Here is a 27223-nt window from a genome sequence, read left to right as displayed (position 1 = left end):
GATCATACTCACTTTTAATCACAGAAAGGAACATCATTTCATGGATCATACTCAATTTTAATATCTGAAAGGAACATCATTTCATGTATCATACTCACTTTTGATCACAGAAAAGAGTCTCACTTAATGAATCATACTCACTTTTGATCAAAATTATTGGAAAAATGTGAATTTCTAACTTGAAATAAAGGGCAATTATTGGAAGTTTATGGGTAAAATATAGAATACATGTACTAATAGCACACAATAAGAAACACCACACAACCAAAATAAGATGACAGACACTTTCCTCATCTGTCTACTCTGCCTCTCAGTTATGACAAGCAAGGAATACAAGGCTAAAATGTGTATTTTATTATGAAGCTAAATTATATTTTGCATGATTTCAAATCAACATGTTAATTTGTGAAACATTTGTGTAGGTTGAAACTTGTTGATAAAAATGGGTAAAGATTCTATACACTAAAATACTACAAATGTATTCAAATTTTGTCAGATTACACCGAACTGAACAGAATGTTGGCTTCACCCAAAATACAATGGTTAAAAGTACCTAAAATATAGAACAAACTTCTGAAAATGTATGCCTTTAATTGAATTCTGTTTTTTAAAAATAGGAATTATAAAACAAATATGATTCGTGTCATGTACAAAGTATGCACTGCTTAAAAGCCATAATCAAACGTGGCAAGTATCTGTTCTGTGATGCAAACAGATTTGTCAAAGTGGATTATATAAACAACAAGCTGTGACCAAACCAGTGTTAAACACATCAAACCCATTTCATGCTTCTGCTAGAGGAGGCATCTGTTTATGCAGAGAAGATCCTGAATGCTTATGTAAATCACTGAGAATACTTCATGGTTACATTACAGGCATATTTTCCCACCAAATGCATAATTTTTAATTAATGCCAGGGATTGTCCTGGGCTTCGCCAATGTTGCAAATTATGATTATTTTCCTTACTGGCGACAAATTATACCATCTGGCAATTTTTTGGGTGACAACCTTTTTGGCTGTTAAATTTATACATACAATCATGGATTTGGAGTGGAGAAATTCAAACGACTGCAGGGACTTAAACTATGCAAAAAGAAATAGCAAAACAAACAAGTTTTGCATAAATGAAAATAATTTATTTCTCAAAATAGTGAAAGAATTAAATTAACTTACAGCATGGTGAGTGAATTCCTATTTCCTAAACGTCCTATCAATTCCAATAGTTCCACGAAATCCGAATACTTTCCAACAAAAAATGCCCCTTCTGTGTTGAAGTTTCAAATGTATAGAAAGAATTAATTAATTTCCAAAGAATCCAAATAGTCATTGAATAAATTTAGTTAATACAGTATAGTTATTCTAGCATGTCATGCAAAAAATAAATCTTTTCAAAAACCAAGTCAGGAGATTGAATCCGAAAAAACACAGATTGGGACCTACCATCAGGAAGGTTTTTTTTGTGGCATATTTAAGCATCGATTTCACTAAATATTCTCTGATTTGTTTGGTCCAATAGTCGTGAAATTCTCAAAAAGAACATGCCGTTTCTCCCTAGGCTGCGTGTTATTTGCTCCCCCCCCACCATGTGCCCCCATTTCATATTCTGTACAATAGCTGAAGGTTGGATTCTCTTTGAAATATTTCAAAGAAACCGCCTGTTCTACAGTGAGTGAAAGCACTAGCAGCTAGCAACTGATTGACAAATAAACCATGTCCTTTTTTGTTGTAACTAACAATGCCTAAAATGGGTGTGAATTTATGTTAACAGTTCAAATGTTGTCTCAAGCTACCATACATGTGATAACTATTTCTCACATTTTATATCCCACCTTATTTCTTATTGTTAACTCATATATGCAAATAAAAATAGGAATTATAAAACAAATATGATTCGTGTCATGTACAGTAGAGTTTTATTTATTTGGTATGACTCAGCCGGGGATCGAACCCATGACCTCCCGTATCCAAGCCAAATGCTCTAACCACTAGGCCACCGGAGCAGTGTGTCAGGAAAGTAGATATTTACATTTAATAATGTATTTATTTCAGGTGACAACAATCATACCTATGCACTAACGGTGATGCAGGATGCAAAGACCATGGAAGTAGTGCAAAACAGTCATGTAATGATTTATTTTTGTAATATTATGACTGTATTGCTTGTTGTCAATAAAGTAATAACTATCCCATCTTTTTCAATTTTCATTACCTATTACATTAATAGACTTGGAAAAATATTCACTACTTGTTCTGGCAAATTTTTTGAAAATTGGCGACAAAATATTGAGGTTGGCAATTGTTTTGGCGACAACTTTTTAAAAGCCAGGACCATACCTGAATGTGTGTCTCTCTGCAGTATAAATTGGCAATTGTGTTGATTTTTATTTTAAAAAATGTTGCATTTTCTTCACATAATTTTGCTGTATGCTTTTGGCCAACAAATACAAAAATATCAGAATTTCATTGTTCGCTAAAAGAATGGGGTGAAGAAGTTTACATGTAAATATGAGAACCTCCTTTTCTGATTGGTCTATTCCTGTTACTAATCACAGGCACACATTTAGACCAATCAAACATGGGGAATCCCATAAAGGTATCAACTTCCACTCTTAATTATTTTGTTCGAGATCATGCATCATTTTCATGGTGGCAAACTGTTCATAACTGCCTGGTGAATTCCCACCGGGATGATATAGTAAATATTCATTGTACTTGATGTATAAATAACAAGAATCAAAGCATACCAGATGGAAAACTGCTACTATATTTTAATAGTAAGATGTTTAAGATGGTTAAGTGAAAAAGACAAAGAAAGAAAAACATCAAGCCTATGCCCAATATTTATCTCCTAGGAAGATATAAATTAACATCTCTCTCTTTCTCTCTCTCTCTTGTTTTATTAACAATAAAGAGTAATGAAAATGAAAACAAAAATATTTACAACTATTAGGATATGCTTGTTTACATGATCAACAGATGATCTGTCAAACTTTTTAATAGCATCTTGTACAACTAAGTATTTTACAACAAAACTAAAATGATACACAGTGTTGTTTACCATAACAGATCCACAGTGTTGTTTACCATAATAGATCCACAGTGCTGTTTACCATAATATATCCACAAAGCTGTTTTACCATAATAGATCCACGTTTTTTAAACTATAATAGATCCACAGTGCTGTTTTACCATAATATATCCACAGTGCTGTTTTTCCATAATACATCCACAGTGTGGTTTTACCATAATACATCCACAGTGCTGTATTACCATAATATATCCATAGTGCTGTTTAACCATAATTGATCCACAGTGCTGTTTAACCATAATAGACCCACAGTGTCATTTTACCATAATACATCCATAGTGCTGTTTTACCGTAATACATAACCAGTGCTGTTTTACCATAATACATCCATAGTACCACTTTACCATAATAAATCCACAGTGCTGTTTTACCATAATACATCCACAGTGCTGTTTTACCATCATACATCCACAGTGCTGTTTTACCATAACAAATCCACAGTGCTGTTTTAACTTAATACATCCACAGAACTGTTTTACCATAATAAATCTACAGTGCTGTTTTACAATAATACATCCAATGAATTATCAAGCTGATAATGATCAACTCAATGAAATTTACTGAGCCATACCTAATCAGACAAGACCCTAACCTATTTTCAATAAATGGAGTGACCGAGAGCATATTTCTCTACTGGATTTAAAATTATTTATTAACCTGACCAAAAACAAATGTTTTCAAGGTTGAAAACTTAATGTCAATATAGCACCATATATCTAGAAATGATAATTTATAGATTTCCGAATGAATCAATGGAGAAAGGAAAATTGCATAAAGTGCTTTTTGGGAATAGTTAACTACCATTTTTCTTAAAAGGACAATTCTTTACTTTAAATATCATAAAATAAGAATATAAGATGAAAATATCATGACCTTCGCACACTAGAGGGATAATGAATAAGTGTGAAAATTTAATGATTATGTATTTACAAGTATGTTGTTTTTCTTGCTAATATTCACAAACAAAAAAGAAATTAATTCATTCTAATATATTATACAATAAAACTATGCTTATTTCTGCAAGATGTGCTGGCTATATCATCATTTACATTAATGAAAACAACTACACAAAAATGAGGATTCTTTTAGTAAAGATGAACAAAATACATTTAACACATTTAAAGGCATGTATGTGTGCAGCATTCTCATGGCTGTTAGAAATCAAATGTTGTAAATCACAATATTTACACAAAATATAAAAATCTTTGCAAATTTAAGAAGGACACTGAGGCTGGACATTATTGGTTACACTAAGTATTATGATATAACAGAATCCATCTATTCCATCCTTAATTTGCAAACATTTTATGTTTTGAGCATGCGTATCTACTACATTTATGCCAATCTATGATTAAGATGGTACTTTTCCCCATACATTATGTTAAAAGTTGGAGACATAATATTAGAAGACCAGTCTGCCCATCTGAATCAGACTGGTGCTCAAATAATTTAATAGATGTCCATCTTCAAATTCCACCACTTCTGTAGTTTCCTGTATCCATGGATGCATTCCAGATAACACACTCACTGTCGCCTTAAATTGTCAAGACGGGCTTCCAGATCAGCATCAGCATCATTTGCCCCTCCAACAGCAGCAGCAGCTTGGGGTTGTTTACTAGCTTTTGATGCTATGGATACACCTGTGGATGGCAGGCCTGCAAACAAGAACAAAACATATATAAGCCAAATATTCATACTCCTTATTTGCAATTTTCATATGTGAATGGGTACAGAGTGAATTTGGTTGATGATGTTTTGGGTTTAATGCCTTTTTTCAGTGCTTGATAGGATACATGTTGGCCAGTATAACTGGTGGAGGAAGGACCCTGGAAATCCCTGAACCGTCAACCCTTAGGAAGCTAGACATACCGACACTGGTCGAGCTAGAGACTTGAACCGATGTAGACAGAGGTGAGATGGCAGTGATCATTAAAGGTGAGCACATTGGATCACTTGGTGAATTTGATATGATATGCATACAATTTCACATCAGAGAACTAATGTGTTCTACAACATGAATTCTCCATTACATCCTGTTTGTATAACTCTGCTATAAAATGTGCACAAAAAACTTAACTAAAGTAAATGAAGCATGATTATTAGGTCATAGACACTTAGTTTTGGTAAGATGGGATCTACATATGAAGACATATCTATATACCAAGATGCATTACTTTGGAGTACCAATGCCTGAGAAACTGACCCACATACAGAGCTTAAGCAAAGTCACTGAAGCATGAAACTTTTAGTTCATTCTGAAGCTACCAATACCTACAAAAGTGAAATAAATGCAAAAAAGTGTGACTGATAGATGACCAAGGAAAATACCACATGCCTCAATACTTCTATTCATAGACATCTAGGCATATTATATACCTTTTCTACAAGATTGTCCAGAATTCATCCATTTTAATAGCCAAGGGACTTATCTTTCTTTCACCCATATAAATAAATAGTAAACCTTTTTTGTTCTTGCCTTTCTCTAAAGCAATTATTTTTCTGCCACCAAAAACAGTTATTTGCTCCTATTTACAATACAACAGAACCAATTATCCATCAGGGTGCAGGACCGAGACCATGACGGATATGAGAATAAACGGATAATAGAATATGTACATTAAAAATATTATACAATAGACCAGGTCATAAAAAAATCATAATATCAACATATGTACATAAACCTGTTTTTAATATTTTGACATACAATGCCCTGACGGTTAACAAAGACTAATGGTTAATTGGGTGATGGATAATCGAAGTTCTACTATACTGTGGTTTTACTTTCTCATAGGCACTAATGCATCTTGTGGTGTCATGAATTTAAAATTTCCAGTGCAAAATGAGCCACCTGTGATGCAGAAAGCCCCCGCTATTTACTTGTCAATTCAGTTTGTTTACTGTTATGGAAATATTATCTTTTATCTTTGTTTCATTTTATTCCTTCTGACCATTTTTGTTACAAAATATTTTACATTGTTCCAATCCACATGTATGTATAAAGTATTTTGTACCTGTCAATTCCACTCATTTTGTAAACAGATATACTGTATGTTGTAAAATCAGTAAGGAGTGATAGAAAAGAGTAAGAGCGTACATTATTTAAGTACTATTATAGTGAAACTGGAAGCAGGGATAGAGTACCATACATACTTGCTCATAAGATGAGTCCAAATGCAAACTGCACAAGGTCAGATCTGCCATCGCATAATGTGACAGCTGATCTGGGTCAGTGCAGATTCTTAGGAGTAATCAACAGAACAACATGGACCCTGACCAACAGGTGCATTATGCTATGGCAAATCTCTATCTTTTGTTGCTGTAGTTTGATTAGACTTACAAGTGAGTATTTATGGTAGGAAATACAATTTAATGCTTGCTTACATGGTTCTTTTATTTTCGAATATTCTACGTAACTCAAAATTTATTCACACTTGTAACCCATCTGAATGGATAAATTACATAAAGCACTGATAAGCAAAATCATTTATACTTCTAATTAGAGACAGCAGACTTTTCTGTTAAAATTCAAATCCTCCTGAAAGCACATCTGATTATATCCACACATTTTTAAGCCAAAGAAACAAGACTGTAAAATACTGAATTACTGCTTGAAGCACAAGTACTAATTAAACACCATCTGTATACACTAATTAAAGTAAAGTACTAAAGCTTACATTTAATTGAGTTCTCAATAAAACGAGTAAGACATCATGTCAAGTAACCTCCTGGTACACAGAAACCATTGCCATGTGAATAATCAAGAAAATTGCAGAATTACAGAAGTCCAACTTTCTCAAAGCCACAGATAATTAGATCCAATATATCAGACATTTTCTCACGAGCCCCCTCCCCCATAAGCTACTACCCTTAGTAATTGTTGCAGGGTATTCTTTATTTTGGGTATTTATTGAGGTTAATCAATGTACTGAAATACTTATAAATATGCAGACTTTGAATGGGACAAATCCACATGACAATGTATTTTTTTAAATACTTTTGTACAAAACCACGAAATTGGTACCCACAAAAGTAAATGAAATTACAGTATCCAACAAAGAAAACAAGTGTGACTTGTGTAATTTCCATCTTTTTCACCATTACTTTATCAGTCTGGTGTGGACATTAATTATAATATCCCTGGGTTTAAGGTTTTACATATTGATTTAGGCATATTTTCCACAATTTTCAAGGCTTATTCTTTTCAATTAAACTTATGGAAAAATTCTGAAATATTGATAAACTGGATAATTGCCCAGTTAATAAATATCAGTATGATAGGTACCCATTTAATAAAAATCAACATGATAAGTGCCCATTGAATAAAAATCAACATGAAAGTGCCCATTTAATAAAAAATCAACATCAAAGTGCCCATTTAATAAAAATCAACATGAACGTGCACATTTAATAAAAATCAACATGAAAGTGCCCATTTAATAAGAATTAACATAAGTGCCCATTTAATAAAAATCAACATAAGTGCCCATTTAATAAAAATCAACATGAAAGTGCCCATGTAATAAAAATCATCATGAAAATGCCCATTTAATAAAAATCAACATGATAAGTGCCCATTTAATAAGAATTGACATGGTAAGTGCCCATTTAATAACAATCAACATGTACAACTTGATACAAAATATTCAGCTTGACAGAGGGTGTGCACCATTTTCCAAAGAACTAGTTGCCACAAAATTGTTTGTTATTCTAAATTCTATGCAGCATCTTTGTTGCAGACATAACATTTACCCTGCATGTTAATGCTTCCCTCTGCAAGTTCAACTGATACCAGAATGAACAATAATCATGCAGTAACTGGTTCTAGGCAACAACTGGTGCAGACCCTGTCAAGTATAAGTCCACAAAGATTGCTGTTGCTTTAGGAAGCACTCAGTTTATAATTCAAACCCAATGCTTCTTCCAAAACATCTTACCTGATAACTCGTCAGCCATCTGTAAGCCTAGCTCATCCAAGACCTGGGAAACAACAGCATCACTAAAAGAAAAGGAAGCACCTCTCAAAGTTGCTTTATCAAACTTCTAACATTTGTTTTGCATTGGCTTTACAGCAAGTTATAACAATGTGCTCTAACAGCCTGATGTGATATGATGTTTAATGATGCTCATTTTCTAAAATCAACACTTATTGCAAAGCTTAAAATGAAAATCTGATGTCACTCATTACCAAAGTTTATTACTGCACCACGATGTGGTTGTAACTTAAATAATTAAAAATAAAACTGATTATATGATTTTAATAAGTGCAATAAGATGTGGAAAAAAAATGACAAAGTCAATGAGAAGTATACACGACCTTGCAAAATTTTAAGTGGTTTATGTCTTTTAAATTTACCACACAGGCCATATGCTGCAGAAAATCAATGTGTCAATAAATATGCCATACTGAGAAAAAAAATTTGATTAACTTTTAATTAGTCATTCTGTTATTAGTTTATGGACAGTTAGTGACTGGGAATGTTTTTGAATAAATTTCTAATTAATGACCTTATTTTTGCAAACAATATTTAGATAAACATAGTGCAAGAAACTGCACAAAAACTGATACATTTTTAAATGATTTTAGATTGTTTGGGACTTTAAAAATGTATGCTCCAATACTTTGGTGCTTAATTAAGGGGGGGGGGGCTCACAAAGTTTATGGTTAGTATGGGGGGGGGGTTAAATTTGATTTATTTAGCTGGTATTCAGAAGGGTCTGAAAACCATTGGTATTTACTTTTGGGGGGTGGGTAAGCAATGTTTGATATTTATCTGGGTCAATCATTTCAACACATGTATATGATAGCAAGCAGTTTCAGCTGTATATATAAAAGAAAAATTGTCCTTCAAAAAGTAATTAGTATCAGAGGGTTCAGAATCAATGCATATAAGCTAACCATAAGACAATGATTTTACAGACATATCATAAAAACCCCAGCCATGACTAATCCAATGGAGCAGTGAAAATTTCTTCAAGTTACAATCATAGCAGTTAACAACTGGTCTTCTATTGGATGTATCAAATAAAATGTGAGATGCCATTCCTTTAACTGATAGGCTTATTGTATTAACCGAATACCTTCTGACATTATACACTTGACATGATGCAATATATCCTACATAAATGAACAGATGTTATTCCACACATTAATTAAATTAGGATGATTACAGACCAAACAGTTTTCAGGCACATGGAACTTGCCTTGTGTACTGGCTCTATAAAATGATTTCAAGATGGATGATAAAAACAGACATATGGCACTGTATCATGCAAGATGGGAAAGGCTGCATTGGCTGACTGAACAATAAATACAGAATTACACCAAATGAAGTGTTTTAATCTATGTACATTTATCACGTTGATAAACATTCAATGCATTGTGTTGGGAAAATGCATACGATTTGATATGATGTTGTGAAATACAAAAGTACATGGGGTTACTTCCTTATGGTTTATTGATGGGTGCAAAAGCATTCATAAATCATTCCTGAAATTACACTAATGATGGTGATCCTTTACTCATCAGACATCAAGGATTATAGCCCAAGAGATGCCATCAAGCTGTGGCATGCTGCTGGACCAAGAAACACAAGATCTGAGACTAGGCCTTACAGACCTTAATCTGAAGATGAAATCAGATACTGGAAACTGAAAGCCAGAGACTAGGTTTTACAGACCTAAATCGGATGATGAATCAGCTACAGGAAACAGAACGCCCGAGTCTAGGCCTTTTAGACCTAAATCTGATGATGAATCAGATACTGGAAACATAAGGCCAGAGACTAGGCCTTACAGTCCAAATCTGATGATGAATCAGCTACAGGAAAAAGAAGGCCAGAGACTAGGCCTTTCAGACCTAAATCTGATCATGAATCAGATACTGGAAACTGAAAGCCAGAGACTAGGCACTGGAAACAGAAGGCCAGTGACTAGGCCTTATAGACCTAGATACTGTGATTTAAAAAAATCCCATTCAGTACCTTTCTTCTTCATCATCTTCATCACCCATAGCATCATCAATGGCATCATTCATCATCTCCTCCTTCATGTCCATGATTTCAGACTGCTTTTCAAACTCCATCATTATCTTCTGGATCTGAGGAAGTTTCAGCTATACAGGGAGAAAAATGAAAAAAGAAATGAAAAGTTAGACAAGTAAAATTGTCCAAGGTGCAAGTCCGGGACAAATCTCTTTGCCGATTTTAAAATAAGTAAGGCATACTTTATTCACTTTATCTGGCCATTCTTGACATCTGAGCAAACTAAAAACGCTTGAATCTACCTCCATTTTGTTTCCCTTACACCATGTGATACTACAGTAAGCAGTTATTGATAACTGTCCCATATGTGCGAGTTCTATTATTCTTGACTGCTAAGTGACCAAATTATCAGCCAATCAAAACACTTAAAACAAAACAAATCTGGTAGGAATAATTATAAGTGCTATAAACAACCCTGTTATAATATGTTTTCTCAACACAGATACTCTTGAGTGGATCACCATTTGATTTCAATCCACTCAGTCAATGCAATGAAATGAATGAAAGGCAATTTATCAACATAACAGAACTGATCAGATGACAGTGATGAGCCTATAATTTTTTAAAAATATTTATCTAGAGATTGACTTCAACATGCAGTATTGCATTAGAAACTAAACAATTACTTTAAAGGAATGGCCTGTGCTTGCATTTAAGCGACAAAATGAATGTAATGATCACTTTAGTAGAAGTAATTTTAAAATAATTTGATTTTTTTTATTTCTAAGAGAAGGAACTTGATGGAAGGATAAAACCTAAGGCCGAGGTAACTATTTGTCCAAAGATATATAAGCCTGACTGTGGTAGAAAAACTGTCAAACATGACTCAGATAGAGAAATGTACAGCCTCAATAGGTTGATAATTATCCATAGCTTGAATTCATTGACTCTGTTTTGCAGTTATTACAAATAATATCCCAATCTGGCATTGGTTGGAAATGTTGCCAAGTATTTGTCAATGGAACTGAAAATTCAGGATATCAAGAAGTCTTATGAGAGTTTGGAATCTCATACAGTCCGTGCAGCACAGCATATGCATGCCACTAGCCAGCATGTACAGAATTTCCCTGAAGCTAGAATTACTAACACTCCACTAAAAAAGATCATATTAAAAGCAAATGTGAATGAAATGAAAAACAAAAAAAATGAGAGCTCTGTGATATTGAAATACTGTGTGCACTCCTGGAGAAGAATGGTTTTAAATGCTTGTGCTAGTTATAAGATCACACTCACAGCAAGAGGCTTTGATCTGTCAACTGAATGAATCTTTAGAGAACATCTGAATTCCAATAAATTCCTTTCCATTCTTCTAATGGAAGTATTGATCCCACCATATCCAAGCAAGAAATAGTACATACAAAATATCATCCTGACAGAAACCGAAACTTAGAAATTAAGCCCTTTGAAGAAATAGGTTGTACATTGTTTCTTTTTGTTTTCTAATATTGATTAAAATATATATCTTAAAACCAGGGCAAGGGAATGAAATTGTGGGACAAGTGAAAATGCAGGTGGGACAAGTGAATTTTCTGCAACCAACTGTCCTGGACAAAAGGTTAAAAAGATTATCAGCCTTGCATACACTTCAACTGTAATTTGACAAAGACAATAATTCTGATGATGATGAGCATAATATATACAATGTTTTACAGTAATCATTAAAAACTGCAACAACAGCTGCATTTACAAAATATTGTCATACACTGTATCCAGCAGAAAGTCTAAAAGGGCAATAACTCTAACAAAACAAAAGGGAGCACAAAGATTGTCAATATGAATATCTTTAAATGACAACCATTACATGAACCAAGTTTCACTGCAAAAACTGCAGGATATTTTGACTGTATGGACTTAAACTAAGTAATAGAAAAGAGCAGAAACCAAACATTTTTGTTACACTTCAACAAATGATTTATTTCCCTAGAATAGAAAGTGGAAATTTAAAAAGAATTTACATTATTGCAAATTAAATCCCAAATAGTCCAAAATGTCTATCAACAGCATTAATAAATAAAGTTTTAATTAAATTCAAATGGTGTTTTTATTAAGTGGTATTTGAATTAAAATTCGGTGCTGAAGATGTTGTTGTGTCTGTAATGTACAAATGTATCAGTGCCCATACGTGAGATGATGTGCTAACAGTCACAATTAATCACCATAATATATTCCAAGATGTTCCTTGCCCAAATTCATGATAAATATAAATGTTTCTTTCTAAGATCATTATTTAAGACGTTTTGTTGTTGTTGTTGTAGGGTTTAACGCCATTTTTCAGCACACGATAGGCTATACATGGCGGCCAGTATTAATGGTGGAGGAAGATCCCAGGAAACTCCCTGGAAAGAACCACTGACCCGCAAGAAGCTACTGGCAGGCTTTCTCACATACCCACATTGGCTGAATCTGAGACTTGAATCCATGCAGACAGAGGTGAGATGGCAGTGATCCGTAACAGAGAGTGCTTTAGACTACTTGGCCACTTGAAGCCCCAAGAGCACTTTGTATTTAAAATGAATAAATAAAATAATTTGAATATATAAGTTCCACCCAAATGAAATACCAAACACAACAATAAAACTGATGTTATTGCAGGAATAATTTCTTAAACAAGATCATATAAAAATATTAAGACACAATAGCCTAAATTTATAATAAAGGACATTGCAAATATGATGTCCTTGACTCAGACAAAGATAATGATCCTAATATTTAAACCACACTCTTATAAAAATATTACCTATGTATTACCTGTTTACCAGAATAAAAACATCAGTGTCTCTAAGAGCAGTGCTCAGAGAAATTTGTTTTTAGGCACAGGCCCCGAGCTGGTGACTGAAATACACTCATAGGCCCAGACTGAAGTTCCACAAGCCAGGACAATTCATATCTGTAAACTCTCAAGCTGGGAGATAAACCTCCCAATTTAGGGGGTATTTCCACAACGACCTCCCAATCTCACAATACCTCCCAATTTAGGGGGTATTTCCACAACGACCTCCCAATCTCACAATACCTCCCAATTTAGGGGGTATTTCAACAACGACCTCCCAATCTCACAATACCTCCAGATTTTTTGCAGAGAACTCCAGATTATTACATTATGTCTGTCTATTTTCATTTCCCAGAAAAAAAATCGATACATAAATAGACATATCATATGCAATCCACAGATGCCATATTCTATTTTATCACTTTTGAATACAGTTAAGCCAAAATAATAAATATCACACGACAAATTCTTTTTTTCTTCAGTTAATAGAATTTTATGATTAAATATTATTCACGTAAATTTCAGATTTTTTCAACTCCATACAAGAGTACTATAGTAAAAATAAATAAATAAAACTAAAACTGTCACCAATTAGTTTCAATCCCATGATCACTGTGAATGCTGTGTAATTTTCTCTGCAAACAAAATCACATTTCCTTTTCTGCCAAAGTACTCAGTCAGTAAACACTGGGCATTCCTCTACCATATATGTAAACTTTAATTACCATGATTAAATTAAAAGAAGGAATAAAACAAAATAAACCATGCATATATGTGCTCACAAAGAACTAATTCAGAGTAAATATTTTATTTAGTAAATAGTGTTACATGCCTTAAGAGTTAAACCTAAGGAAATAAGGTGGGATATAAAACATGGGAAAAACAGTTGCCACATGCAGAGTAACTTGTGACTGTAGATTTGAACTGTTAAAATGAAGTCCCAGGCATCATATGTTATAACAAAATAGGGCATCATTTATTTGCCAATCAATTGCTGGTGCTTATGTACATACACTGTAGAACACGGTTTCTTTGAAACATGTCCAAAGGGCAGTTCTTTTCACAAGATAAATGCAATGATAATGATTAACTGTTAATTAGTCACACTGGCCTTAATGCTAGTGCACTTGAGACTAACCTTTAGCTATTATGCAGTTTAGCCATAGCTGACCAGAATATGAAATGGGGGCTTGTCTGGTGGAAAATAAGGCACGTCACAGGGAGAAATGACACGTCCCTTGGGTGCCCATACATTGGGGCATGGGGGTGGAGGTAATATTCGCCTCCCCCAATTTCACCTTTAAACATGTTTTGGCCTACATCCATAAGATTTCATGGCTGACCACTACATGTCACCCCCCATAAAAAGGTTTCTGAGGGCAACTCAAGTGCATCCTTTGAGAATTTCACCCTTATTGGATCTGGATGATCTGTCAATATTTATTGAAACCAGCGCAGTGTGAAAACCTCCCCATTTTCGGTACAAATCTCATTATTTTATTTGTTATTCTCTCTACTTGACTTTTGAAAGTTGACAGGTATGCCTGACTGCACTTTCCACAAAATTTCTCCTTTTTTAATATAATTGTATATTCGAGTATAAATTTATTAAAAATTAATTACACTTGAACACTAATCCCATAACTGAAATGATCATGCTTTGCATTCGATATATTATGCAGTAAAATCCAAATTCAAATAAACATTGACGCTGTTCACAAACTTGTGAAAAATATAATACATAGTGATATAAACATTCTCATTCATGACAATAATATGGAATAACTTTTGTTCTTGTACAGTTGTTTTGATTTACATATAATGGGTTGTTCCATTTCCTGATCCTGTCTATGCAAATTAGCACAGTGGGTTCATCCACTGCAACCTCTCACTAGCTGTCAGCAAGTTAATGTGAAACTTTTATTTTACTCCTGACCTCTGTTCCTTTAATTGCCGCTATTTAAACTGCCCAAGGGATTTTGTATCAGTTCCAATCATTTTTTTTTTAAATTGTTTCTTTTTTTGTTTTATTTTAAGATTACTGAAAATTGTGAATTCTCAAAACACGACCATGTCAAGGGGTTTGGGAGTATAAAATTTTATTTTTAGCAAAGTTTCCATTTGATTAAAATCATATCTCAATTTCATGCAGGACAGTGGTAATCTGATTTAGATTATGGCAAGTATATCAACATCTTGATAGTACATTTGCTCATTTCATCAGCGCGATCTAAGTGTCCTCAGGCAAAATGTTTTGTTCCAACAAGCTCGACATGCACATCAGTTTGATTACAGGACAGGCCCGAACTAAAATTAGAGAGGCCCAAGGCATTGGGCTATCAATTTGTTTAGCACTGTTCCAGTTAGGAACAATATAAATTTGATTTTGGACAAGGTCAAGTCCAAACTACAATTATCCACAGCACATAATGAATTTAAAAACAAAACAAAACAATGCAAAGTAAATATACATAACAAGGACTAGTTGTGCAAATGGTATTGTCATACACTGCATGAAGATACAAAAGTAAAGGGCAATAACTCACACAAAATTTGCAGAAGCAATGTTATTGTTGTTGTTACAGGGTTTAACACCATTTTTCAAACCAAGATAGGCTATACATGGTGGCCACTATAGATGGTGGAGGAAGAACCTGTGAAAACCCCAGAAAGAACCATGAAGCCACAAGAAGCTACTGGCAAGCTTTCTCATGTACCCACACTGGCCAAGCCCGAGACTCAAAACCCACGCTGATGGCAGTGACCCATAATGGTGAGGGCTTTAGATGACTCAGCCCCACAGAAGCAATGTGATTCAACAATATGCACATCTTCATGCAGTGATCATAATTTACCATGGGTCATGGTAATCCATTAAAAAGGGTGGGACTAGTTGCATTAACACGATTATGATATTCAGTGCATTAAGCTACATAATTCGAACAAAAATTGCACAAGTGAAGTGTGTCACAGAATTAGGCAAAGAAATAACTTGGTTTTGCCTTAGAACTATTCGACTATTTCTCACTGTACATGCGTACAACGTTATCTAGGGTGAATACCTGTTTTTCCAGGTAAGCGACTGTATTAACATGTACCTCGCCAGAGATTACTTGTGACGAAGTAACATTACTAACATGATATGCACGGGTATTCTACCCTGACTTGTGCTCACTCTCCTATGGATTTAAGCAAGATCAATTTCTAAAACCGACACTAGTCGTTTTTGATCACGTCAAGGAGTGTACGCTCTCCATTGTTCTGCAGCCATAGGGGTAAGTGTTAAATTTACATTTTCATTTGATATGCGAAGCTTATTCGGTTTGTAATGTCTTATCGTGTAATAATGCATTTATTACAATGCAGATTTGAACTTTGAATTACGAGTCACTATTAGAGGTTAAAGTATTATCATATATCTAGAGATTATACAGAAACTATTATTATGACCAATTTGGTTTTATTGTAGCTGATTGTGTCTGTCGCTGTGATTGTCTGTCGCTGTGAAGTGTGATTGTCAATGTGACTGTGAATATGACTAGAGCTGTCTGAAGCTGTCTAAAGTTGTTTAGAGCTGTCTGGAGTTTCCAGAGTATTTAAGGCTGCATGCTGTCGATATGTATGTATGTACATGTCTGTGCCACGGACGTAGACGTAGCAAATTAAAAAGGGTGCTGTATGCTGTCTGTACGTATACGTATGACTGTACATGTGGTGGATCCATAAAGGGTGCGAGCGGCCGATAAGAGTGTGGGCCAACCCAAGGAATCGTGCGACTGTACAAGGGGTCTAGAAGCATACGTTTGGATCAATTGTTGTTCCATTGCATTTTTATATTCATAAGATTATTCTGAATCTTAGTTGTGTTCATAAGATTATTTTGAATCTTAGTTGTGTTCTGTGTTCATAAGATTATTTTGAATCTTAGTTGTGTTCATAAGATTATTTTGAATCTTAGTTGTGTTCAAAAGATTATTCTGAATCTTGGTTGTGTTCATAAGATTATTTTGAATCATAATAGAGTTCATATTCAAGATTATGTGAATCTCTCTTATAGTGTAAAATACTGTTTGAAGCGTATCTGCAGTCCATGAGGTTTCTTGGATCTGTACTTCATATTGATTTAATATTTTGGTTTATTTTCAATGTGTGATGTTGTGTAGAGTGATTTGAGTCAATCATATGTTGAGAGCGTGAGAGAATCATTGTATTTTAACATCATATATTTTTCTTTATTAATTCATTTCATAAATTTCCATCTTTCTCACATTGTGTTTATCTTATTCATTTAGTCCAAAAACCCACTCGGTTTCTATTCTGCGACAAAGTGATTTGTTTATATGCACACGTTATGGTGATGACTATAACAGTTACCAAGTTTCAAAGCAATATTACAATAAAAGGTCCAAATAAACTAACAGTTGACCATTTCACTAAGCAGACTTATGTAGTATTAAAACAAAAATGTGATATGTAAACTAATCAACTAAACTTTATATGATGCTGAGTTTATTGCTACAACTCTATGGTTTTAAAACAAGCAAAGATCAACAAGTTTAGTAAAATTCAACAAATAATTCATTTCCCAAGAATACTAAATGAAACTTTTAAAGAAACTTAAAGAGTATTGTGAAATTAGTCCCTAATAGTCAAATACAAAGTTCAAAAGTATAGTGTTCCTAATGAACTCTAGTTGTTCCAAACAAATTCCAATCTTGAATGAGCTGATCTACTAATAGCAGAGAAAAGTGTTGATGTGCTATCAGTCTTGAAGTATCACAATGATATAATCCATAATATCTGTAAATGAATTCACAATATAGTAAAACTTGTTATGAGAGACCACCCTTCTGCCAACAAAAGTGGTCTCTCAAGACAGCTGGTCTCTCGTAGCAGGTTTGTACAAAAATGTTTCCAAGGTCCAGTTTCAGAACAATTTAAAGAAAAACGACCACAATCACTGTACATGTACATATATGCTATTTTCTATTCTTGTTAAAATATTGTATGCATTCATCTACAAACAAACTTACATAGCAATAAAGATAACCTATCATTAAATGTGCAATCACATTAACGTCTGAGGATCACATATTTTATCATATGAAAATGTTTCTGATTTACTCCTTTTCCTTTATAACAACCTAAATTTGTTATACTGATGTTTAAACAGTTTTTTTGTGAGTGGTCTGATCTTTTTAACTTCTTTCAGTTAGAATATCTATTTTCTCCAGCCTTAAAATTTGTCTCTTTTTAGTTGAAGGTTCATCCATTGTTACTGAGGTTCTAGGTGTTAACATTATTAGTGCTCAGTTGTATTACTGAACGTAAAGACGGTTTTTACTAGGTTTTGGGAAAATATGAAAAATATATACATGTGCATTACATATCTAACAATTAATGAAATAATAAGAAACAATTATCTCATCCAGAAACAGAACCATTTATTCAGAGACAAAAGTCAACAGCTTCATTCAAAGAAAACAAGGATCAACTCTATAAACAAAGTGTGTAACCCAGTCGCACCAACTTGAATAGACAATATCTTCGTGATTGGGTTGTAATCGCTTAAATTCAGGGAAAAAAACAACAAACATCACAAGTCTTGAACACTATCAATCGAATCCAGCAAACGATTCTCTCTTGCTGGTTTAATAGACAATGACCTTATTCACTATGGATTAACTCTGAAGACAAACAATATACATGACCACTACATCAATTTCGGCACTACAATGGCAATTTGTGACTTGTACATTAGCCTGGTTTATGGACTGTAGCATCATTCACCTGTAGCCACTTTCCTCTATTTTTATGTTGTTTTTTATATATCAGAACAATCATTACTAAAGAAGCAGTTGTTGTAACAATTGATTAGATATAGGTCAGTGGTGTCTATGTTCTCGCGATATGGTAGTTCATAGGGATGATGGGTCCTACTCATACGATAAGGCCAGAAAGCAGGATAAGTGTGGGAATAATTAGTCTGGTTCCCTGCTTTGTATGCTTTCTGTGTTGCTCTCCCCTATATGAATAGTGGAGAACAACGCAGGCAGCATACAAAGAAGGGAACCTGACTAGGAAATAATCTACATATACTTTAATCTGAAACTATAAAACACTACTAAAATTTCAGATATTGGTAGCCAACCTTTTATTTTTAGAACGGTATGAACAGTCATTGTTACAGGGATTAAATAAAGGTTGGTGGAGTTTATCCTCGTTTTTGCAATTAGGTCATTCATAGCAGTGTCGAAATGCATATTTTGCCAAGGCATCACGGTCGCTGGTTGTGTTCAGCAGGTGGTCGCTCATGACAGAGCATTTACATAATAAAACTGATCCATGCATTTCAATTCGGAAATGACAGGTATTAATGAGCACTTCTGTAACTGCAATGAACAATTTAAAAAAATAAACACTCTCAAATATTAACTGAAAAACAACTAAAAGACTAATTCGACTATGGATGTTAAGATGTGAATAAATAATTCTGATGTAAATAAATATACAAACCTAAAAAATGCTAAAAGGACCTGAATGTGGGTCAGAAATTCATTTCGTGAACATTCTAAGTTGTCAACAAGTTCAGGTCTTTTGCCAAAACTTATGTAAACAACATGGCAAATACCAGGTAGGCCAGATTGTTTCCAAGGGAAAAAGCAGTCCTAAACTCAGATCCAAGTAAACCTTTACTTACAAGTAATAATTGTCTTAAAATATAATCTACAATCATAGACAAACAATAGTTATGTAATTTGTTGTGTACAAAATGACTCTTATAATCTACACTCGTGGACTAAAGACAACACACCATACAAATTAAATATAGATAACATTATCTATTTGACTATAATGTGATTACAATTCTTTCTAAAGATAAATGGCATAATTAATATGCAGTCTCTTGTTCATAATCAATGTCATGCACAAAATAGATGACAGATAAAAATCATGGCTTTAAGACTAGCAACAAAACTGAGCCGATCTGATACAAGATCACCTGGATCTGATCATCAAAAGCCATTCAATATACTGATGATATAAGCCAAGATGTTAAGTTTGATCGGAAATTAATCAGAAATATTTCCTCCAGTGTGGAAGCAAGCACATATAATGATTCAAGACACCTCAGTAATGTACTTGGACCTCACTTGACCTATTCTGGACTGGCATCCCATAGTTGGGTTGTCATGCAACTTCAGTTCCTTCTCACCAAAAGCAATCAGGATGACTTCTGAGTCAATACTAGGTTCAGAAAACTTTGATGAAAACAGAAATATCTGACCCATGTAAATGTCATATATACTCAGGTTCAAAATTTAATTAGAAGTCTGCAGAAAAGCAGCATTATCTTCATGCTTTTTTTTGTTTGTTATTGTTGTGGGTTTAACACTAACATTCAGTACATGAAAGGCTATATATAGTGAACGATGAACCCTAGTAAACCCTGGTAAGAACAACCAACCCATGGGAAGCCACAGGCAAGCTTTCTCCCATACTCAAATTGGCTAAGAATAAAACTTGGATCCATGCAGACAGATGAGAGATGGTAGTGATCAGTAAAAAGGTGATTGCTTACATTATTTAGCCACCCAGGGCTCCTTTCTCAGTTGTCACCATCCCCCCCCCATTGCACATAATTATAGGCATAGGTGTCCCAACCATCTTGAATTCCACCACCCATCCAAATTAAAACATCATTATGTATATACTGTATGTAGATCCCCAAAGCATACCCCAAACATGTGACCACACAACTTCACACCCCAAAGTTTTAAGTCTCTATCTTAAATGAAGGAGTTGCACAACATTGGTTACATGCAAATAAGGGCATGCATGACAACATAATTCCATCTTGTCTTTAACAGATGTGGCTTTTTCTTCAAAATGTGTGGCAACTTTACACAAAATAACTGTTAGGTTTCTCTTGTATCTTGTACATGTGTTTTCACTCATGTTTCATGCTAAATCAGTGTCATTTGTCCCATACAGAAAGAGAATTATATCAGAAAGTTTTCTTTCGAAGTAAAATTGTGCTGAGCAGGTATTTTCAGTAAAACTGTTAAAATAAGATTTTGACTTTTAGCAACAGTGTCCATGGCATCATTTAAATAAAACAGAATGACTTTCAACCGAGGATAATTTTTGTCTAATTTGATAATATTATACTGAGTGGTTCTTGAGAAGTTTTTAAAAGGGGTTTTTATTTTTTATAATGATGGGCATATTTAATGGCAGATTGGTATGCTTTATATAAACTTGAAAGCACTTCAAGCAAGGATGCTTTATGTACAATTTTCTCAATTTTTTTGAGGTGGGTTTCTTTAGAAGTGATTTCAAGTTCTATGTGTCTAGTAATGGCGGCTATGTTTGATGGTAGATCAGCATCACCTGTATAAATCTGAAATGCCAGGATGACTGATCAGATTTAGTTACAATCTGTTGAGCAATTTCAGTGAGTTAAAGGTTTTCTATTTTTAGTAACAGTAGGCAAATTTAAGGACAGACTGACATCATTTAAATAAACTTGCAAGCCTTCCTGCTAGGAAACTTTCTATCAAATTATGTCAAACTCTGTTCTGTCACATTTTCAGAAAAAGTCACTCATTTGCAAGAAAAATAATGAGCTGTGTTAAGTTATGATGCTATCAATAAAATTTTGTCAATTTGTGGCTTTTAGAAGAAATTCTTTAAAAGTTTTCTTTTTGAGTATTGTTTGCCTAGATTTGAAAGCTTTAATTTCAGACTATCTCTTTCAAATTTGGTCAAATTCTTTTTAGCAGTACTTAAAAAGAAACTTAAGTTTTCTATTTTTTTGCAACGGTGGCCTTATTTGATGGTGGGTTGGAATTATTTGTACAAAAATGAAACCCCTCTCTGCTAGGATTTTTTCAATAATTTTTTTTGTCAAATTATGTTTAGCACTTTTTGTTTGAAGATGCTTTTCTGATTTTTTTGTTTTCAATAATGATGGTTGGAACCTATACAAAACCTGACTCTCTCACACACACACACACATACATATATTTATAAAAATCTGAAAGACGTCTTATACCAGGATGTTCTCTGCTAAACTTGATTAAGTCGTTTCTGAGAAGATGATGAAAATAACTATTTGCTAATGGATTCATGATGGTCAATGCATGACAGACTTTATGGACAACTCTATCAAAAAAATGTTTCAGCTTCAGTTTGAAGATGTTTTCTTGCAAACATCATTATTTACAGTGGTGTCAACAAGATCTTCTGAGTATAAAACCATTGCATATTGTGAATAATTTGTCAATTATCAGGGACATGGTGAAGAAATTAATCAAACACTCTGATTTCCATATGGTTTACTGCAAACAATTCCAGTGCAGTTATTCTTTCAGAGTTTATAGCGCAAAACTCAAATTATTGGACAGACATAGGGTCTCTTTAAATCAAGACTGGACCCCACCTGTATTCTGAGTTGCCTGTTGGGCTTGTTAGAACAACAACAAAAAAAAAACTGGTATCAAAGCTGCCTGAAAGAAATCTTCAGTGCCAACCAACTGTGTCATTTTTATTTTGAATTTGTTTTAAAAAAAACACTGGTAAAACTAATATAGCCCCCATCCCCCTCTTGGCTAGATTTCATTTGTAGGTCCCTTCACCTTAAGAAGATCACCTACTTTTTAACTTTATCAAAAACTAAACAATTATTGTACACAGTGAAGAAAATGACTGATGAGGGGGAAACAGTACTATTTCTGATCTCCATGTTCCATTGGTTACCTATAATTAGCACTCACTTGTCCTGCAAGAATAATAATGAGCTGTGTCTTGCTCAGTCACTGAAAATGATTTTTTAAAAACAATAAAAACAAGCTGCCATAGGTCTGTGTTTGAAAAGAAATTTCTATAATCACTGCAGTGTGTTGTAACTTACTGTGCTAGAAGGTTGAGCATGTTTAATCCTGCCATATTTATTTCTTTTGAAGGGTTTTGATTGGCTGATAATATGGTCCTTTTGTCCAATATCCATCGAGAATTATAGATAATATCACTGTTTCCAAATAACACAATCACCAGAATGTACATTTTCTTTCAATTTTGGAGTTGTGCTACATTTTAAACCTTACCTGCTTTAGAATAAAAATATTTCATTAGAATGTGAAGCATCTTTGGCAAGAGCAAGATTATACCTAATTATAGGCATATCTTTGAATGGGATAACAGCCCTACCACCTTATCAAACCATATCGTTTTAAGTTACTGCATTTTGTTTATATAAATTGGCTGTATTCATTATTCTGATGACTATTTATTTTACGCGTATCACTTAATCTCATTTCTAATTCCCTAAAAGAAATTGAAATTCCTAGACTTCAAATCATTATTTAGCTTTTAGTTTTCTTCTTGCAAACCAAATTACATTATATGCTCTTAAAAAAATATATCCTGATTTGGTTTTCTAAGCATTAGCTAGAGTTTCATGCCGAAAATGATTTCAGTATCTAAAAACATTCTTTCACTGTAAATAATAATGCTTGCAGTTTACCTGTTTATTCATGGTCTGCATGGCCCTGGTAACGCCCTTCATTGCCTGAGCCATGGCATTGTTGGATCGGAGGGTCTGAATCTTCAGGGAGACAGCTTGGATGTTAGCACGCATCAAGATGAATTTCTTTACATACCTTCTGGTTCGAACCAAATCCTTCGCCATTATTTTTACTGCATCCTGAAGCAGGCAATAGATAATGGCATGAGCCCTCATAGAACCTATAAAATCTAAAATATACTTGATTAATTTTAACCAAAATATTTATTGTTGGCTATGTAAAATTAAACAATACTGTTTTTCTCAGAGCTTCGGCTGATTCATAAAATATTAAAAATGACATTCTGTCTCATTTACACATTCTAATGCATACTCTGATTTTTGTTTTGCTGCCATAATCATTTTCTAGCAAAAACACTGAACACATCTATACTACTAAACCAGATCTTTCAATCACATAGCTGAGTTAAAAACTGTTGACTTTATCTGAATATTTACTTTATTTTGGCTTGTAATCACTCTACATGACAATAACATCAAACTTACTGCAAACATTGCTTGCAAACTGTACATGATGTGTTGCTTTGTATAATGATTCAATTTATAAATCCCACATTAACCAAAGTTACAACTACAATGATCACCATTTGGAAATCAAACAGTTCCAACCTTTCATTTTTATTAATTCATCAATGCAAATAATATTTAATTCAGTGCAAAAATTATTTCTCCTCTAGGTTTCAACAAGATTTTTAAATCAGCAGCCACTAAAAGTTTACCATCTGTCCTTGTTTAGCCATCTTTTTAATATCAGCAATCACTTTCTTTTCCTGTTGCTCCATTTTAGCCCTCTCTCTGTCAAGATCCCTCATGGCTTTGTTTAATGCCCTCTGGTTTTGCCTAAGCATCTCCTCTGGCGTTTTCTTCTTTCCAAACAACCACTCCATTGTTATTAATTCTTATCAGTCTGAAACTAAAAATGCAGTTTCTTTCATTTATGGTGTTAGGGCCACTCTACACACAGTCACGTTAGAAATTATAAATCAATGAATGAACTGACTAAGCTCCTTGCACTTTGTATCACAATAAAGGTTTCCATTATTGAAATCGGTAGGGGGATACAAACAAACGGGTTGGTAGAGTCAAACTATAGGCCTAGACAGAAGAGACCCCTCACATTACAGCAAAAATATGTTATACTTCAATATGACTGAAATACTACAGAACTTCACAGATTATTTCATTAACACCAAAAACCATGTACCTGTGAAAGAAATGTCCTTAGATAATCAAGGAATGATTCTGACTCATCGAAATTAACTCGTTTGTAAACAAAGGTTTCTTTTTACTTTTTCTTCTTAGGGAAATAGTGAACAGTTATGACAAACATAAAAGTCATACTGAAACACAGCGCTTATATTTAAATGTTGATCAAAATAAATATAAACGTGATAAATCAATGACAAACAAGTGAAAGATATACTTACATTTGCAAGTCTAAATGAGGAAAGCTTATTTTGACAGCGCCTTGTGTTGACGTCATCAATATTCGTGATGTAGCCTTAAAATAAGTAAAATTTGTGGAAATATATACTGTTTTCAGTTTATTCTATTAACAGTAGATGACAAAATGAAAATTATTTGGGAATGATGACAAATACTAACTAAAATTTCCAATTTATAATGCCATAAAATTATTGTATAAGTGTTATTTGACAGGGTTCTCTACCCTATAGCTATAGTACGAAAATATTTCTGTTTTAATAAGGGAACCAGTTAAAAAAGGTATGCGAATATACGAATATGAGCAGTAAAAAAATACATCCATGGATATTTAATTTTGACCATGAGTATCAAATGTAAAACATATTTATTGATTCTAAATCCATTATTTTGAAATATTAAAATAAAAATGTAATTATTAACGATGCCCTTCATGTAGCAACTATTTCTGAAAGAAATATTAACGTGTAAATTATTTATCATCTTGGATTAAAATTTAAAGGGCTAGAAAGTATTTGAGCACATAAAGCATGATATGGCGGCGTTGCGACAGTTCTGTGCATAGTGGGGTAAAAGTGAATTTGTAAAGCTTTGTGTGATGAAATTGATTGCTTAGCATGTGAATTTTAATATAAAGATACCCAGCAAACCACTGATGTGTCAAATGTATCTTATGCAGGGCATATTTCAATATTCTTAAGAATTATTTGTATCGACGCAGATTCGTTTGACAGATGAACAATGCACGGGAAACAAAGACGTTGAGTCAGCAGCGCAAATGTATTTTTTGTTCACAGTCAGGCATTTCATTTAGTTGTAATATTAAGAAAAGTTGATGCGTTTAAGTTTAATTCTTTGGCAGAAATATCGACTAAAATAGTGAGTTACCGACTTAAATCGTTTATCAGGGCAGGGATAACCAATAATTTTTATATAAAAAAAGTGTTAGTACCATAATAAAGCTTTGCAAGTTTTCACAAGATAGAATGGCTATAATGAAGTAGTTTGGGTAGTATGACTTTCTGTTTGATTTTAGCAAGTTTTCATGTTTTTGTCCATGACGTTTTTCAAAACCATGAAGTTCATTTTCTAAAATTATGTTATATGCTAAACTTCTCTTGCTAAAATTTGACATTTGTGTTCAGATGATATTGAATTGGGATTGTTTATAATACAAAATTATAAGCTGATATTTATTTTATCAAATAACTGATGTAGTTCTCAGAGACGTACGGCTCACAGTCAACTCCTGTTACTAGTGGAGGAAAGTACCATCCTCAGTCACTTAGCAGCCTGCTGTGACTGACATAATGAATTTGTATTGGTCTGGGTGTTTGAATCCCAAGTTATGCCACCCTCTTTTAAATAAATATTATACTTTGGTTTCACTGTTGATGGAGAAGGGTTTCCATTATAACTGATATACCCTTAGTGAATACCTTGCCCACATGAGTAAAAGTTGACATCATGTTTATCAATCAGCCAATTAAAATTATATCAAAATTAAATTATTGGAAAAATAAGGAGATGACTAAATCCTGATAGAAGAGTATGGACAGAAACATGATACCTGTTTACAGGAGTGCAGCCATAATGAAATACTTCAGGTTTTGTCACTGCATCTCTCCGCATACAAGATTCTTCTAATTACTGTTTTATTTTATACCTAAAATCAAGTCTCAGATTTTTATTGAATGACCTGAACTTATTTCGTATTTTTTAAATCGGGTGTATTACCACAAAAATTAATTCAGACCATTATTTTTAGTAATATTACACAGTTCATAAAGTAGAGGCAAGTTTTAAAATGTGAAATCTGAGAGAGGAACTGGCACAGTGTTGGTTCTCAAGAAATATTTATGATTTTATGATTGGTAAAAAGAGAAATGCTATAAATCGATTTTCGGTTATTTGTTACGACAAATATTCATGCTGATATTCACCAAGAAATAGCATGAATTGCTTCTTTTTTTTCCAAATCCTGAAAAAGTAGTTTTTACATCTTATTCACCTATTCCAAATATAAAGATTTTTACCTGAGTTCCAGTATCTCCAGCTAAGAATAATACCTAGAGGAACATTCAACAGCCTTAAAAAAAAAAAGAAGAAATAACACCACGACAATAAAATGGATTCTTAAATAAGCAATTTTCCACTGCTGGTCCATGTTTATACAAATGCATCCTTCATCAAATACACCTGTAATGGCTTCTCTTTGGTACTTAGTCATACTTTCAATGTTAAACTTACAAAATATCCTTTTGAAGTTAACTGCCTTCACCATTTTTGACCA

The 27223-nt window shown here is 33.6% G+C and overlaps 2 protein-coding genes across 3 annotated transcripts in view; one reads left to right on the top strand and one right to left on the bottom strand.

The window, feature by feature from the left end:
* Positions 1-339: 339 nt before the first annotated feature.
* Positions 340-25051, bottom strand: LOC149786845 (charged multivesicular body protein 2a-like). Its single transcript, XM_089977375.1, has 6 exons — positions 24915-25051; positions 24207-24400; positions 23428-23607; positions 10070-10200; positions 8024-8085; positions 340-4744 (listed from the first exon to the last, which is right to left on the bottom strand). The coding sequence occupies exons 2-6, from the start codon at positions 24372-24374 to the stop codon at positions 4614-4616; spliced, it is 672 nt and encodes a 223-aa protein (XP_089833501.1). The 5' UTR covers positions 24375-24400; positions 24915-25051; the 3' UTR covers positions 340-4613.
* A 348-nt stretch (positions 25052-25399) lies between these two features.
* The window catches only part of LOC149786844 (cold shock domain-containing protein E1-like), a 65396-nt gene continuing 63572 nt past the window's right edge, over positions 25400-27223 (top strand). For both annotated transcript variants that reach the window (XM_089977374.1, XM_089977373.1), the window contains exon 1: positions 25400-25499. The gene's annotated coding sequence lies outside the window, so the exon portion shown is untranslated. The remainder of the gene's footprint in view (positions 25500-27223) is intronic.

This window comes from Sinohyriopsis cumingii, chromosome 12, assembly GCF_028554795.1.
Source record: "Sinohyriopsis cumingii isolate HCF-2022 chromosome 12, ASM2855479v2, whole genome shotgun sequence".
Lineage (NCBI taxonomy): Eukaryota > Metazoa > Mollusca > Bivalvia > Unionida > Unionidae > Sinohyriopsis > Sinohyriopsis cumingii.
The sequence above is the reverse complement of the archived record's forward strand: the minus strand, read 5'-3'. Positions and strand labels throughout refer to the sequence as shown.